At 36.6% G+C, this 15,597-nt stretch overlaps 1 protein-coding gene across 1 annotated transcript in view; it reads right to left on the bottom strand.

The window, feature by feature from the left end:
* The window catches only part of LOC138825194 (vomeronasal type-2 receptor 116-like), a 63,756-nt gene that overhangs the window by 34,796 nt on the left and 13,363 nt on the right, over positions 1-15,597 (bottom strand). Inside the window, exons 4-6 of the mRNA XM_070019577.1 lie at positions 13,360-13,523; positions 3,321-3,612; positions 187-993 (exon numbers count right to left, since the gene is read on the bottom strand). Of these exons, the coding sequence (XP_069875678.1) occupies positions 187-993; positions 3,321-3,612; positions 13,360-13,523 (1,263 nt within the window). The remainder of the gene's footprint in view (positions 1-186; positions 994-3,320; positions 3,613-13,359; positions 13,524-15,597) is intronic.

A 15,597-nucleotide genomic window follows, 5' to 3' on the forward strand; every position in this document is an offset into this window, starting at 1 on the left:
AGTAGTTAAAAATGGAAATCCTTAGGAGCAGAATTCTTCAAATACAGTGAAAAATTACACATGTCCCTATAACTAGTGAAAAGAAAATACTTTGCCTGTTGTAAAATAATCACAGTGTTGTACCTAAGTGAAATGGTTGTATATGTCATTGGGTGCTCAATGTCTGTCTTGTTGCAGAAGATTTACCTGCCAGGGAAGAACCTTAGTCTGGTCAGAAGTTCCTGGAGATCCCATTTCTATTTTCTGTAGAAGCATTTCATGAAGGACATGGGCCACTGTGTAGACAGCATTATAGATGTGATGGCTGGAGTCAGATATCTTCATGATGTCAATATTTCCTGGCATAAACTCTAAGGAAGCATTTGGATGGCAGACTCCAACTTTTCCAAAAAGTGACACAGCTGGAAGACAATCAAAACTATAAAGCCACAAAATGCTAAAGTAAAAATCCTCTGGGTATTGGGAAGGCTTAACTGTCTTGAGAAAATGTTTGAAGCCAGGAATTTCTTTCTTATGAGGTGACAGTGAAAAACTTCCATGGAAGGAGTGTAGCATGTGGTCCATCTCATACACAACAATATCCCACTTTGATGTCATTATCCACACTTTTCCCATGACTAAAAAGTGTTCTGCCAAAATGTCAATGATTATGAGACTCCCTACTTCACCATACAGTATATGAACATTTGCAGATGAAACTCTGATCCTAGTCATGGAAGTGATTTCTCTCGGTACATATATTGTCCTAGTGGTAGGCAGCTTTTCTGTTAGGGCCACACAAATACTTTCCTTTACCATCTCTGCTTTAAGAATCTGAAGGAATTGCTCCCCTTTCATGTCATCAGAAATATAAAGGGACACCCAAGTCCAACCAAAATGAAGCAATAATGAGATCATTGCATGAGCAAGAAAGTTGTCTTTAGCAGCCAGCTGGTAAAGTGATGGAAACTGGTCTTTGTCATTCAGCATGGGATCAAAAGGTCCATATGTAATCTGAATAAAGAAAGAAAAAATACAATTCTGAGCTTAGAAGGATTCTGAGTTTTCTCTCCTGGAGGAGAAAAGCACAAGGATTATTTGAAAAAAAATACTTTTCAGTAAGGAAAGGGCTGCTGCAAAGATTTTCAGCTTCTCTCATTCTGAGCACACAGAAGACCACGTTTCACAGTACCATTGTTTTCAAAAAAAATATTTCTGGCCGGGCGCTGGTGGCTCACGCCTGTAATCCTAGCTACTCAGGAGGCTGAGATCTGAGGATCGCGGTTCAAAGCCAGCCCGGGCAGAAGAGACCGTGAAACTCCTATCTCCAATAAACCACCAGAAAACCGGAAGTGGCGCTGTAGCTCAAGTGGTAGAGCGCTCGCCTTGAGCTGAAGAGCTGAGGGACAGCGCTCAGGCCCAGAGTTCAAGCCCACGACCGACAAAAAAAAAAAAAAAAAAAAAAAAAAAAAAATTTCTGGTTTCCTGAGCAACACATGGAAGAAAATGTGTGAAATCTCATTGGTTCCTCATCTCTTGCAGTAGAAATATGAGAAGACATCAACTTGGAATGACTTATTACCAAGATAGTGGTATTTGCCTCATTGACCCTGTGGCGTATAGTGTAGAGACATATCTCCACAATTAAGCTGGTATGTCAATATCATTAAAAACAAACATCAATAACTTTTTATTCTATGAGTTGTTTGGTAGTTTTAATTTATTTTCATAACATCCTGCATTGTCATTCTTACACTCTCTAATTTTTGAAATATTAATTTTTTCTTGAAATGAACTCTCTGTTCAATCACTTTGGCAAGTAGCATGGAGGTTCCTCAAAAGACTCCACACAGAGCTCCTCTATGACCCAGCAATCCACTTTTGGCCATTTACCCAAATGATCACGAACAAGATCATACTAAACTACCACCACAACTATGTTTATTGTAGCATTATTTACCATAGTTAAGATATGGAACCAACCCTGATGCCTTTCAGTAGGTGAATGGATCAGGAAAATGTTATATATATATATATATATATATATATATATTATATATATATATATAATATATATATATATATATATATATATATAATGGAATTCTATGCCTACATCAGAAGGAATGACATCACCCCATTTGTTAGGAAATGGAAAGTCTTGGAAAAAATTATATAAGTGAAGTGAGCCAGGCTGAAAGAAACATAGGTCCCATGGTTTCCCTTATTTGCAATAACTAGTATATGTCTGGGGCAAGTAGAAAAGGTCAAAAGCTATGTACATATGATCAGAAAAGATGAAGTTAAGGAAAATGAACCCCAAGATAGGGACACAAAAGATGTTTTCTTTCTTGCTATTGTTTCTAACCTATTTATAAGGTACCATGTGATTTTTTTTGTTGCTTTGCATGTTCCTTCCCCATGGTATAACCCCTTTTTTCACTATATTTGATGTCAGTATAATTTGAGGAGGGGAAGGGAAAAAAACAAAGTGTTTAAATAGAGATACAGGTTGACCCATTGTAACAATGAGATGTACAAGACACTAGGTTGAAAAACCAACTTTACAATTTAGGCAGGGCAGGGGGAGTATAGTTGTGGAGGTGGGAGAGAAGGGATGTTAGGGAAAAAACAAAGGAGGACGCAACAATGCTTGATAAGAAATGCACTCATTACCTTGCTCATGCAACTGTAAAAATGCAACTTATTAAAAATAACCACTAAAAAAAGAAATGAACTCTCATAGGGTAGTATTAGCATTATTATTGATCCTCTGGGAAAAGCCTGTGATCTGGAGAGTTCAGTGGGGAAAGTTCACTGGGAGTGCTTTTGAGATCTACTTGGGTAGATATGAGCAAGAGTTTGGACAGAAGGAGCAGGCAAAACAAAGCATGTAGATCTGAGTTTCTATCATTCCCAGGGGTCACTGGAACTGTGGTGACCCTCAGTATTTTACCAAACAAACCAGATGTCCAGGTGTTATTCTCTCCCCATGTGACAATCAGTAGTGTCAGGGTACACGTGAGCTAGTTACATCCTAGAATGGGTATTTTTTTGTGATGTGGACATTTTCTCTGAGCCACACAGATGCTAGCAGTCAGTGTTAGCTAATGGATACTTTGGCTCTAGAAAGCAATATTGGTTGAGATTCTCAGCATCCACTGCTTTCTCTGTCCTCTCTTTCCACTATTGATAATCTCAGAATCCAGGCTATTCACAGAGGCCAGATTTTAACCCTCATAGGATATGTTTTCTCAACTACATTTCCCTTTGGTTATATGCAAGGAAATAGTATTGTTGGAGATCTTAACAATTCTACCCAGAATTCATGATCCACTTACATGTGGGGTTTTGTAGAGCTCTAAAAGTGCTTCAGTTTCAACTGAGAATGCCGATGTGGTTCCTGCAATGATGGCAACTGATTTGTCTTGCATAGTGCATTTGTAGTTAGGGAGAATCTCATTACCCCCAGACAGCCACATCAGAGAGTTTTCTAAGGTTCTTCGATTATTGTGAAAGGCATTGTAGATATGATAACCCAAGGATAGATTGGGGAGTAGATGAGAGTCCTTATTGATCTCCTCAATGGCAAAGTGAAAGGCTAGAGCATACTGGTAGTTCTTCCAAAACCATCTAAACAGAGAAAGCTGTGTTAGTAGGAATGATCAAAAATGCAATGCAATGGCAACTCTTTAGACAAGGCAGGATGTTGTCCTGAGGCTTCCATTCCGAGATTCTCCTCTTTTGGCCTATGGAGATGGTGAAAAAGTTTCCAAAATCTTCAGAGGATTTTTTTAAGGAGTCTCAGCCTGTTATGAAGTAATCTGCTTACAAACCAATGTTAGATATTTAAGGCATTGTGAATGGTGTCTGATAGCACTTATTTAAATTATTTATCTGATTACTGGAGACATATGCTTTTAAAGTCTTTCAGCTGGTAACACATCAGTCTATGGACAAATCAACAATGCATCGTTCTTGAGGGAGATGAGAATGGACTATGCACTCATTTCTATATGCCATTTGCTAAGTCATTAGTAAATCAAAACATATCATCTTATTTCTAATCTCGGAGGCAGAGGCCAAGATGCAAATAACTTTTACCTTTGTTTTCTGGAATAGCCTAAATAGCATCCAACTTACCAGGTATTCTAACATTTCAGGTGGATTATTTTCTCTTAACTATATATACCAGAAGTATTTTTAGTGTGCCCTTTCTAAAAATTTCTACACTTGAGTATCAACTTTCATTTTTATCCTTTAGTTGTTTTCTTTTCTTTAATTTAAATTTTATTGTAATATTGATGTACAGAGGGGTTATAGTTACCTAAGTCAGGTAATAAGTACATTTCTTTTTGAATAGCATTACTCCATCATTTTTCTCCCAGTTTTTCCCTCTTCTGACCCCCAAACCACAAGTTGTATAGTTCATTTCCAACATAGTATCCAGTGAGTATCACTGCTGAATTGGTTCACCTTTTGTCCCATTATTTTTGTTGTTCTCCTTCCTTTCCCCAAACCTGTATACAAGCAAAAATGTACAGAAATCAAAAACAGTGACAAAAGGGAGTAAACAGAAGGAAAAACAATAACTGAAAACAGTGCAATTAAAAACTGCCTGAGCTGGGCACCAGTGGCTCATGTCTTTAATCATAGCTACTCATGAGGCTGAGATCTTAGGATAGTGGTTCAAAATCAGCCCGGACAGGAAAGTCTGTGAGACTCATATCTCCAATAAGCCACCAGAAAACCAGAAGAGGCACTGTGGCTCAAATAGTAGAGCACTACCCTTGAGCTAAAGAGCTGAGGGACAGTGCCCAGGCTCAGAATTCAAACCCCACGACTGACTAAATAAATAAATAAAACAACCCCAAACAAAAAACAAACAAACAAAAAAACTGCCTGTTTCCATTTCTTGGAGTTCATTTCAAAAACATCATTTTATATGATTATATGCACATAGCTATTGAGCCCTTGAGATCCTCTCCTAAGAATATCTTCCTTGTTCTCACTGTGTGAATATTTAGAGTGCTGTATAACTAATAATGTCCAACTGCAATTTTTTAATCTTTTACTATCCATTAGATTAACTGGCAGATTTGTAGGCACATTCCAATTATTACAAATGAGGGAAATCATGGAGCCTATGTTCCATAATAGATTTTTTTCCAAAGGTTTCTATTTCCTTATGAATGGGATAATTTCATTCTTTCTTATGGAATTATAGATTTCCATTTGTGTGTGTGTATGTGTGTGTGTATGTATGTATATATGCAATTTTATTGGTCCAAAAATCCACTGAGAGGCATCAGGGTTGATTCCATGTCTTAGCTATGGTAAACAATGCTGACCAATTGACAAAGGGAGAAATGTCAAAACAACATTGAGATTCCACCTCACCTCAGTTAAAATGGCCATTATCAAGAGCATTAGTAATAACATGCTAGTGGAGAAAGCTACTACACTGTTCTTGGTTCAACTACCCTGGAAAGCAGTATGGAGGTTCCTCAAAGACTAAACATAGAACTTCCCTATGACCCAGCAATCCTACCTGTGGGCATTTATCCAAATGACCAGAAACCAGTTTGCACAAAAGCCACCAACACAACCATGTTTATTGTAGCTTTAGTTGGTTTTATTTTTTCTTTTCTCTCAGTATTGTTATCTATGTAATAAGCTATACCATTTTTTAGTAATGCTTTAACAAAAAATGTTTGTGTTTGTGTGTGAGCGTGTGTGTGTGTGTGTGTGTGTGTGTGTGTGTGTGTGTGTGTGTGTGTGCTGATACTTGGGCTTGAATGTTTTTTATGAATGTTTTTTTTGCCACAGATACTCAATATATACAAATATCTGTAAAACATTTTGAAATATTTCCTAAAGGGTAATGTTTTACTTTTAATTGAAATGTATTTCCCATTGTGTTCAGCGATTTTGTTCATATCACTCCTATTGATGGAATTTGAAATTTTCTTTCATTACCTAAAAAATGTCCCATTTGGTTAGTTTGCAACAAGTACTTGAAAGAAAAATGTTTACAGTTCATGTAGAGGAACAATTTGGTATATGCCAAAGGTACCTGTTATATTGATTGTGTTATCAATACCTGTCTAATGTTTGTGTCTACTTGAATTATTTTAAATTAAGAAATGTTAATTGAAGATTCTTTCTTTTTGTTTTTTAGATTAACCTTTTTATTGTGAAAATACTGAGGAGTTACAATTAGCATTGCATATTTCCTATGATCTTCCTTTAGGTAGTGAATTGCTTATTCAGCACTATGGTGTTTGTAATAGCTGGTGTCAGCTTCAAGTCGACTAGCTGAATTATCTTCAACCCTCCCCCACCAAAACCCCAGATCTAACAGTGATTAAGTTCTTAACTCTCTATAAAATTGGTAGGCATTGGGGAAGCTCATGCACAGCAAAGTTATATTGCAAGCTTGTTACTCCATGGCACTCACAGCCCCAGTTATGGATTGTTTTCCAATGTTCTTTACTACTCTTATATATATCAAAGGTCACTAATAAAGTCTGAAGCAGAGAACACAACAAGTTCTCTAAATTGATGAACCTCTAATGAACCTGATATAAATTTAGAATATATATTCATGTACATACATATTTATTTTAATCCATATATGAATCTAAATTCAACAATGAACAGAAGCCAGTGTCACTTAATACCATTTCAAAAGCCAGCTATCAGTGGTTCACATCTGTAATCCTGGCCATTTAGGAGGCTGAGATCTGAGGATTGTGATTTAAAGCTGGCCTCATCAGAAAAGTATGGGAGACTTTTATCTCAAATTAACCACCAAAACGCTGGAAGTGAAATGCACAAATAGTTCAAGGAACCAACCCTTCCCAAAGCTAATAAACCAATAACTATATGGGAAAAGTAGCTAAGGAAGAACTTCTCAGGAGAAGATGTAACAATAGCAAATAATCACCTGAAGAAATAGTCATCAATCATGGTCATAAAGGAAATGCAAACCAAAACAACTGTTAGATTCCATCTCACCCCAGTTAGATTGGCCAAAATCATGAATTCAAATGTTGGTGGGCATGTGGGGATAAAAAACTCTATTGCAGGGTTGGTGAGAATGTGGACTAGTACAACCAGTCTGGACAGCATTCTGAAGGTTACTGAAAACTTAGAGTTCCTACAATCCAGCTACACCATTCCTGGCATCTACCCAGAACATCACAAGCCAGAATACCATAAAATTACTTATACATCCATGTTCATTGCTGCACTATCCACAATAGCCCAGTAATAGAAACAGACCTGATGTCCTACAATAGATACGTAGATCCAAAATATGTGGCACATATATACAAGGGGATTTTGCACAGTCTTAAGAAAAATTAATATTATGTTATTTACAGGGAAATGAATGGACATAGAACAAATCATGTAGAGAGAGGTAGGCCAAGCTCAGAGAGACAAACAGCACATGTTTTTTCTCATATGTGGAAGCTAAACCTAATGTATGCTGAAGCATGTTAAATTATACAGGATGTTAGGCATTCACACACAGTGAGACCAAGGGACCATATTCTTAGGAGAAGAATACAAAGGTGCAATCCTTATGTGTCTCTGAACGTATGAAATAATATTTATCAAATTGAACCCCAGGAAACAGAAACAAGAGGTTTCTTTGTTTGTTTCTTTGTTGCTTTTCCTTTTTATTCTTTGTTCATTTATCTGTATTTGGGATGGTAAATGGAGGCACAGAAATGGAAGGACAAAGGGTGAACAAAAGTAGCTGTGCTATTCAATACTATTCAACATAGTGTCACTAGACTAGAACCATGATTTAAACCAACTTAACAGACCCATAGCAAGCATCAAAATAGAAACGGCAGTAAGATACCTGCCATCTAAGAAAAACCCAGACAAATGGGTTCACTGCTGAATTCTACAAGGCCTTCAAAGCAGAACTTAAACCAACACTCCTCCAACTCGCCAATGAAATTGCACGTGAAAGTTCCCTACTAAACTCTTTCTATGATGCCATCATAACCCTCGTTTCAAAACCAGACAGTGACTCATCAAAGAAAGAGAACTATATGCCAATGCCTTTGATGAACATGGATGCAAAACTTCTCTACAAAATTCTGGCCAATTGATTTCAAAAAGTCGCCAAAAAATTGTACATCATGATCAAACAGGATTCATTTGTGGGATGCAAATCTGGTTCAATATATACAAATAAATTAATTGATATAATTCATTGCATCAACAAGAGCAAGGATAAAAAAAACATGATTATATCAATAGATGTATAAGAAACATTTGAGAAGATCCAACACCCCTTTATGATGAAAGATCTGGAGAAACTAGGAATTCATGGAACATTGCTCAATGTAATAAAGGCTGTGTATGACAAACTTACAGCCAGCGTTATACTTAATGGCAAAAAGCTAAAGCCATTTTCTCTAAATAGGAATGAGACAAGGATGTCCACTCTCTCCATTCAGCTTCAATTTAGTATTAGAATGCCTAGCTAGAGCAATAAGAAAAGATGCAAACATAATGGGGATCCAAATAGGGAAAGATGAAGCAAAACTGTCCCTTTTTGCAGATGACATGATCTTATATTTAAAGAACTCCATGGACTCTGCTTCCAAGTGACCTGAGCTGATCGAAAACTTTGGCAAATTAGCAGGGTATAAAATTAACTCTCAAAAATCAATGGTTTTCCAGTATGTCAATAATGACAAGAGCGTAGTTGAAATTAGGAAAGCAACTCCTTTTATAATAGACCCACAGAAAATAAACCAAACAAGTGAAAGAACTCTTTGATCAAAACTTGAAAACCTGAAACAGGAAATGAAAGGAGAACTAAAGTAATGGAAAAACCTCCCACAATCCTGGATTGGGAGGATTAACATCAAGAAAACGATAAAACTGCCAAAGACTATAAATTCAATGTAATACCCATCAATATCCCAATTTCATTCTTCAATGAAATAGAAAACGCAACCCAAAACTTCATATGGAACAATAAAAGACTCCAAATAGCAAAAACAATCCTTAGCAGAAAGAACAGTGCTGGAGGAATACCAATACCAAATTTCCAACTCTACTAAAAAGCCATAGTAATCAAAACAGCTTGGTACTGGCACAAGAACAGACCTCAGGACCAATGGAATAGAACTGAAAACCCAGAAATGAACCCCAGACCTATAGCCACCTAATCTTCAATAAGGGAGTTAAAAAAATAGAATGGAAAGAAGACAGCCTCTTCAGTATATGGTGCTGGCAAAATTGGTTAAAAACCTGTAGAAAACTAAAGCTAGCTCCTTAGATATCACCATGCACCAAAATCAATATCAAATGGATCAAAGACCTCAAAGTCAAAGCAGATGCCCTGTAAACATTATAGGAAGGAACAGGAGAAACACTAGGACTCCTTCGCACATGCTGAAATTTTCTTAAAAAGACCCAGAAACACAACAAGTAAAAAAAAAGTTGGACAAATGGGAATGCATGAAACTGCAGAGCTTCTGCATGGCAAATGACATAGCTAATAATATCAATATAGAAAGCCCATGGATTAGGAGATCTTCAGTAGCTATACAACAGACAAGGTTCTCATATCTACAATATACTTAGAATTAAAAAATTAATCCTTCAAAAACAAATCCTCAAAGAAACAACCATCCCCTTAATACGTGGGCCAAAGACTTAGAGAGATTTTTCTGAAGAAGAAATAAGAATGGCTAATAGATACATGAACAAATGTTCAACTTCTCTGGCCATAAAATAACTGCAAATCAAAACAACATTGAGATTCCACCTCACCCTAGTTAGAATGGCTATAATCAAGAAATCTAATAACAACAGATGCTGGAGTGGATGTGACCAAAAGGGAACCTACTGCATTGTTGGTGGGAATGTAAACTTGTTCAACCACTCTGGAAAGTTATATGGAGATTCTGCAAAAGACTCCATCTAGAGATCCCCTCTGACCCAGTAATCTCACTTTTGGGCATTTATCCCAAAGATCACAAACAAGACAATTCTAAAGCTACCAGCACAATTATGTTTTTGCAGCATTATTCACCATAACTAAAATATGGAAACAATCCAGATGCCCCTCAGTAGATATGGATCAAGAAAATATAGTATATATATATATATATATATATATATATATACATATATATACATATATATATATACAACACACACACACACACACACACACACACACACACACACACACACACACCATGGAATTCTATGCCTCCATTAGAAAGAATGACATTGCCCCATTTTTTAGGAAATGGAAAGACTTGGAAAAATCATATTAAGTGAAGTAAGCCAGACCCCAAAATATAGGTCACACAGTTTCCCTCATTTGCAATAATTAGTATATGTCTAGGATAATTTTAGCAGATAAGCAGAATAGCTCAAAAGCTGTGTACATAAGAACATATAAGATGATGCTAAGTGAAATGAACCCCAAGATATGGACACAAGAGTTCTTGCTTTGTTGTTGTTGTTTTAAATGTACTATGTGATTGTTTTTGTTTCCTTTGTATGTTCTTCCCTCTGTGGTATATCACCTGCATCTTGTATGCAAATTTTTCTAATTTGTGGAAGGGAAAGGGAATAACAAAATGCTGAAACAAGGATACAGGTCAATCTATTGTAACAATTATACTCACAAGACACTATGTTGGAAATGAACTTCACAACTTCAGGGGGAAGGAGTGAGGGAGGTGTGTGAGGGAAGGGATCGTGTGGAAGAAAATAAAGGAGGGGGTAACAATGCTCAACAAAGAAATGTACTCATTACCTTACTCGTATAACTGTAATTCTCTGTACAGCACCTTTACAAAAAATAATATTAAAAAAAGAAAATTATCATGTAACTTGTGAGTGAGGCTGGGAAGGAGAACCTGGGAGAGAGTGAGGGAAAGAATGACATTGTCCAAAACGAAATGTCATCTTTACTTCACTTGTGCAAGTGTAACCCATCTGTGTATCATCTCTATAATAACAATTAACAAACTTAAATATGAAAAAAGAAGGAAAAGGAATTTGAATTGATTGAAAAAACTGGAACTTGGGTTGTGGCTTAAGTGGAAGAGTGCTAACCTTGAGTAAAAATGTTCAGGGACAGTGCCCTGGTCCTGAGTTTGTGCCCTGGTCTTGACTTTAAGCCCTACAACTGGCAAAAAAGAGAAAACTTTATGATAAGGAATGATTAATTTGAGAATATAAAGCCTTAAAATATATGATGTTCAAAAAGAAATGTATTCATTACCTTACTTATGTAACCATTGTAATATGTAACCTTATTAACCTTTATAATAAAAGTTAAAAAAAGAGAAAATCCTCAAAAAATATGTGACTGTTTTATTCAGAAATTTTGGCAAACCCTTAGGTTTGAGATAACTTCAGGCCTACAATTTGGGTCTAAATGAAATAGAATACATTGCATCTTATTCTGAATAAGTAGCATATTGCACTTAAGAGATTAATGTTCAAATAGTACAAGAAAAAAGCAGACAATGGATTGGTGTATGTTACCCCCATGAATTAAACTGGAAAACATTGCATAATGTAAAATTAGACATTCAAAAATGATCATAAATTATATAGGTTTGTAAATACAAAATAGTCAGATTAATAATCCAGGGAGACACAAATCAGATTATTGCTTGCTAAAGCTAGAGGAAGATAAGAATAAAAAAAAGAATCAGAGAAAATGCAATCAGATACAAGGGGAATGGGAACATGAAAACACACTGGCTTTCCAGCTACTTGGAAATAAGCTCCAAGAGTTTATGAATGAGCCTATCTCCCCATCTGTTATTAATTTCCTTCCATTTATCTTAGTGTAATATAAAAAATTTGTTATAAGGGACTGATCACCTCAGTGTAACAATCACACAACCTGAGTCATATCTTGAATGTGCAGCAGTGGGTGAGCATGTGTAGTGCATCCATGTCAGATGACACTTAGTAGGCAAGGGAATAATGCATTCTTTACAGGAAAACAAGTTCATGTTAAATTGTTAGGTATAAGAAACCCGCTTGCAGGATGAAACTGAAAAATCACATGATACATGGCCCTTTACTGCCAAAAATAAAGGTGGCCTGAAACATTTCTAGCAGAACCATAGAAGGGAGACTGCAGTCTGACATCTAGGTTTGTGAAATGAGTTGAATTCTATCATCCATCTCCTGAAACTTGTCTCATGAAGAAAGGAGTTTCTTACATTGGATCTGAGGTTAGAGAGCCCTTCATCCTCAGATAAGCTTGTGTTTTTTTCTCTATTTGGGTAGAGTATGATCAATCAGCAGTGAATTCCTAACCTCTGATTCACATGTATGAAGTTATTGCCATAAAATATCTCATTTTATATTCCAGTGAATGGTAAAGACACAGAGAATTAAAGTCATAATAGATAGGAGGGGAAGGTGTTGAGGATGCAAATCCTCCTACAAATGAAAGACAAGGCTGAAAATCAAGCTCAAAGATCATTAGCCTACCACTCCTGGTACTTTCAAGACCTCATGTAAAAATAATATGTTAAATTGTAATAAAAAGATCCAATGAGGGGAATGATATTCACGAAAATGAATTCCATATTGCCTAAATGTTATCTGTGGATATGGGACTACTGATGTATTGAATGTTGTAGAAGAATGATTTAATTCATTGCAATCAGTGCACCACTCACATAGCACAAGCTGTCTGCTGGTGAGCTGTCATTAAGCATCAGTGTTTTAACTCAACAATCAGAGATGTACGCACCCTATTTTCCTGAAGCCAATCAATGAAATTTTTTTCTGAAGTTACCAAGATTGAAACAAAGAGCATCATCACCCCTACAAAAGACTTTTCTTCTGTTGACTTTTAGCATCAAAAACTTCTTACATGGTATGATTTCATTATTATCCTTTGTAGACTAGATACTCCTTTCTTAACTTGTTTTAAAATGCCTTTCACAGCAGTGGGCAAGACAGCATGAGCTCCTTGACTCTAACATTGACCTCAAGTCAGGGTTCAGTGGTTCAAATTCCTTTGTGGCCAAGTGCATCTGTCTTGATAGTAGAGTGGAAGGGGTCCAACAGTCACACACATTCTGAAATATCCCTCCCCTAATGCCCGATTATGATGAGTAGGCTCATGATGTAGGCATAAGGACATTGATTTCTCTTTTCTACCTCTCTAGGAGTGGAAAGCAAAAGGCAAAAAAAAAAGAGTTGTGAATGCATTAAGAAGGAAGAGAACGTTAGACCTTATTGATTGCTAGTTTGTCCATTTTATGGGCATGTTTTCCAGTGTCAAAGGAGAGTAAACACATATGAAAATACAGTCATTACCATAACAAATGTATCCAACATAGAACTTACCTTTGAGGTACTTTTGTATAATATTCAGGGAGTGTAAAAGGTCGCGGGGATACGGAGGCTTCTTGGGCCAAGTGGTAAAGGGGTAAAAACCCACCCAATACCAAGTCTCCATCTCTGAAGACACTTGGCTTTAAGTGTTTTAAATAGCTTGGAATATCCACATGCTGTGATGTATGTGAAAATTGCAGGAACAGGAAGGAAAAAACCAGAGACAAAGACATGTCACATTCAGCCCAACATGGAATCCAAATCCTGCATCTAGGCTAAGCTGAGGAGGTGAGGGTGGATAGTAGCTCCAAGCTTCAGGATTCTAAAGGAAGAATATATATTCATATACTGTGGGCACCCACTATTGACATATGCCACTATTGACATATGGATAGAGTATATATGACTGGTGTGCTGGCATATTAGGAAAAGGTACTGCTAAAAGCAAAGGTGAGTTATTTTTAAGGGAGACATGGTGCTGAGACCTCATGCTTGATAGCACTGTGTTCAGTTCTGTCTTTCCTGCTTTGTCTTCTGAGCTTCAATTCCAGTCAGAAGCTCAGGGATTCTCTGCCCGAAGGCTCAGCACCTGCCACCCTCCATCATGGTAAAAAAACACTTTGGAAAAACATGTTTTGGACTTTGTCCCTTAGCTTCCATAATATCATCATAGTCCAGCAAAGACCTTGGGGATCACTTCATACTGAAGTCAGTCTGCTCTGTATTTCTGTGAACCCAAGAGGCTCTGGTGGTTGTACAAGCCTGTACTGAGCGGTTTGTAGAGTAAGAAAGAGCTAGTGTTAGAAGCAACAAGCCATTAAGAGAATTCCACGAGATGCTTTGGAAAGAAAGTGAAGATCTGAGAGGCATCATTTATGTCTTCTTGTGTAAGTGACAGAAGGCAATGTGTCATGTCTAAAATCGCTTCCAGCTTTTCAGTACCCTCCTGTTAGAAATGTCTTCCATGTGTGAAAAGTAGATTAAGTACCAGAGAAGTTGAGCAACTTCATTATCTATGGTAACAATATTTCTATTTGGCACAATAAAGCCAGAAATACAAATTAGGAACAATAACTTGCTTCATATTTAGATTTATTTTGAAACTACAATTCATCCAACCTCACCAAAAGAGGGAACATATAGGAAGTTGCAGGCTGATTAAGTTAAGTATATACATACATGAATATTATAGGAGAAAATATTAATATGCAAACATGTGTATCAACTCTTTTCCACCAACTCTTAAAAATAAAATTCCTAACAATAAGTTTAACAAAAGGGGGAAAGTCATTACAATAAAAATTTTGAAACAACCAGCTCCTCTGGGACAGAGCAAAGGCAGTACTCAGAGGCAAGTTTATAGCTCTGAGCTCCTACATCAACAAATTGGAGAGATCTGAAAGTAACAATTTAATGACACATCTAAACCTCCTTGAAAAAGAGCAGCAAGATAAACCCCAATCCAGTAGACGGAAAGAAATAATCAAAATTAAATCAGAATTAAATGAATTAGAATCAAAAAAAAACTATAGAAAGAATCAACAAAGCAAAGAGTTGGTTCTTCGAAAAAATTAACAAAATTGACAGACCCTTAGCAAATCTTATAAGAAAAAGAAGAGAACACACCCACATAAATAAACTCAGAGATGAGAATGGAAACATCATCACGGAAACAACCAAGATTCAGAACATTATAAGGGAATACTTCTCAAAACTTTATGCTAATAAGTTTGAGAACTTGACAGAAATGGATCTTTTCCTAGCAAATAGTGACATGCCAAAACTAAACCAAGATGAGTTAAACTATTTTAACAGGCCCATATCAAGCACTGAAATAGAAACAGCAATAAGAGACCTCCCAGCTAAGAAAAGTCCAGGACCAGATGGTTTTACAGCGGAATTTTACAAGGCCTTCAAAGCAGAGCTCACACCAATACTCCTCCAACTCTTCAATGAAATTGAAAGAGAAAGCTCACTACCAAACACATTCTATGAAGCCATCATAACCCTCATCCCAAAACCAGGCAGGGACTCATCAAAGAAAGAGAACTATAGACCCATTTCTTTGATGAACATTGATGCAAAACTTCTCAACAAAATTTTGGCCAATTGACTTCAACAATTCATCCAAAAAATCATACACCATGATCAAACAGGATTCATTTCAGGGATGCAAAGCTGGTTCAATATACGCAAATCAATTAATATTATTCATCACATCAACAGGAGCAAGGATAAGAACCACATGGT

The sequence above is a fragment of the Dipodomys merriami genome, unplaced genomic scaffold, assembly GCF_024711535.1.
Source record: "Dipodomys merriami isolate MVZ:Mamm:240054 unplaced genomic scaffold, mDipMer1.0.p SCAF_136, whole genome shotgun sequence".
NCBI lineage: Eukaryota > Metazoa > Chordata > Mammalia > Rodentia > Heteromyidae > Dipodomys > Dipodomys merriami.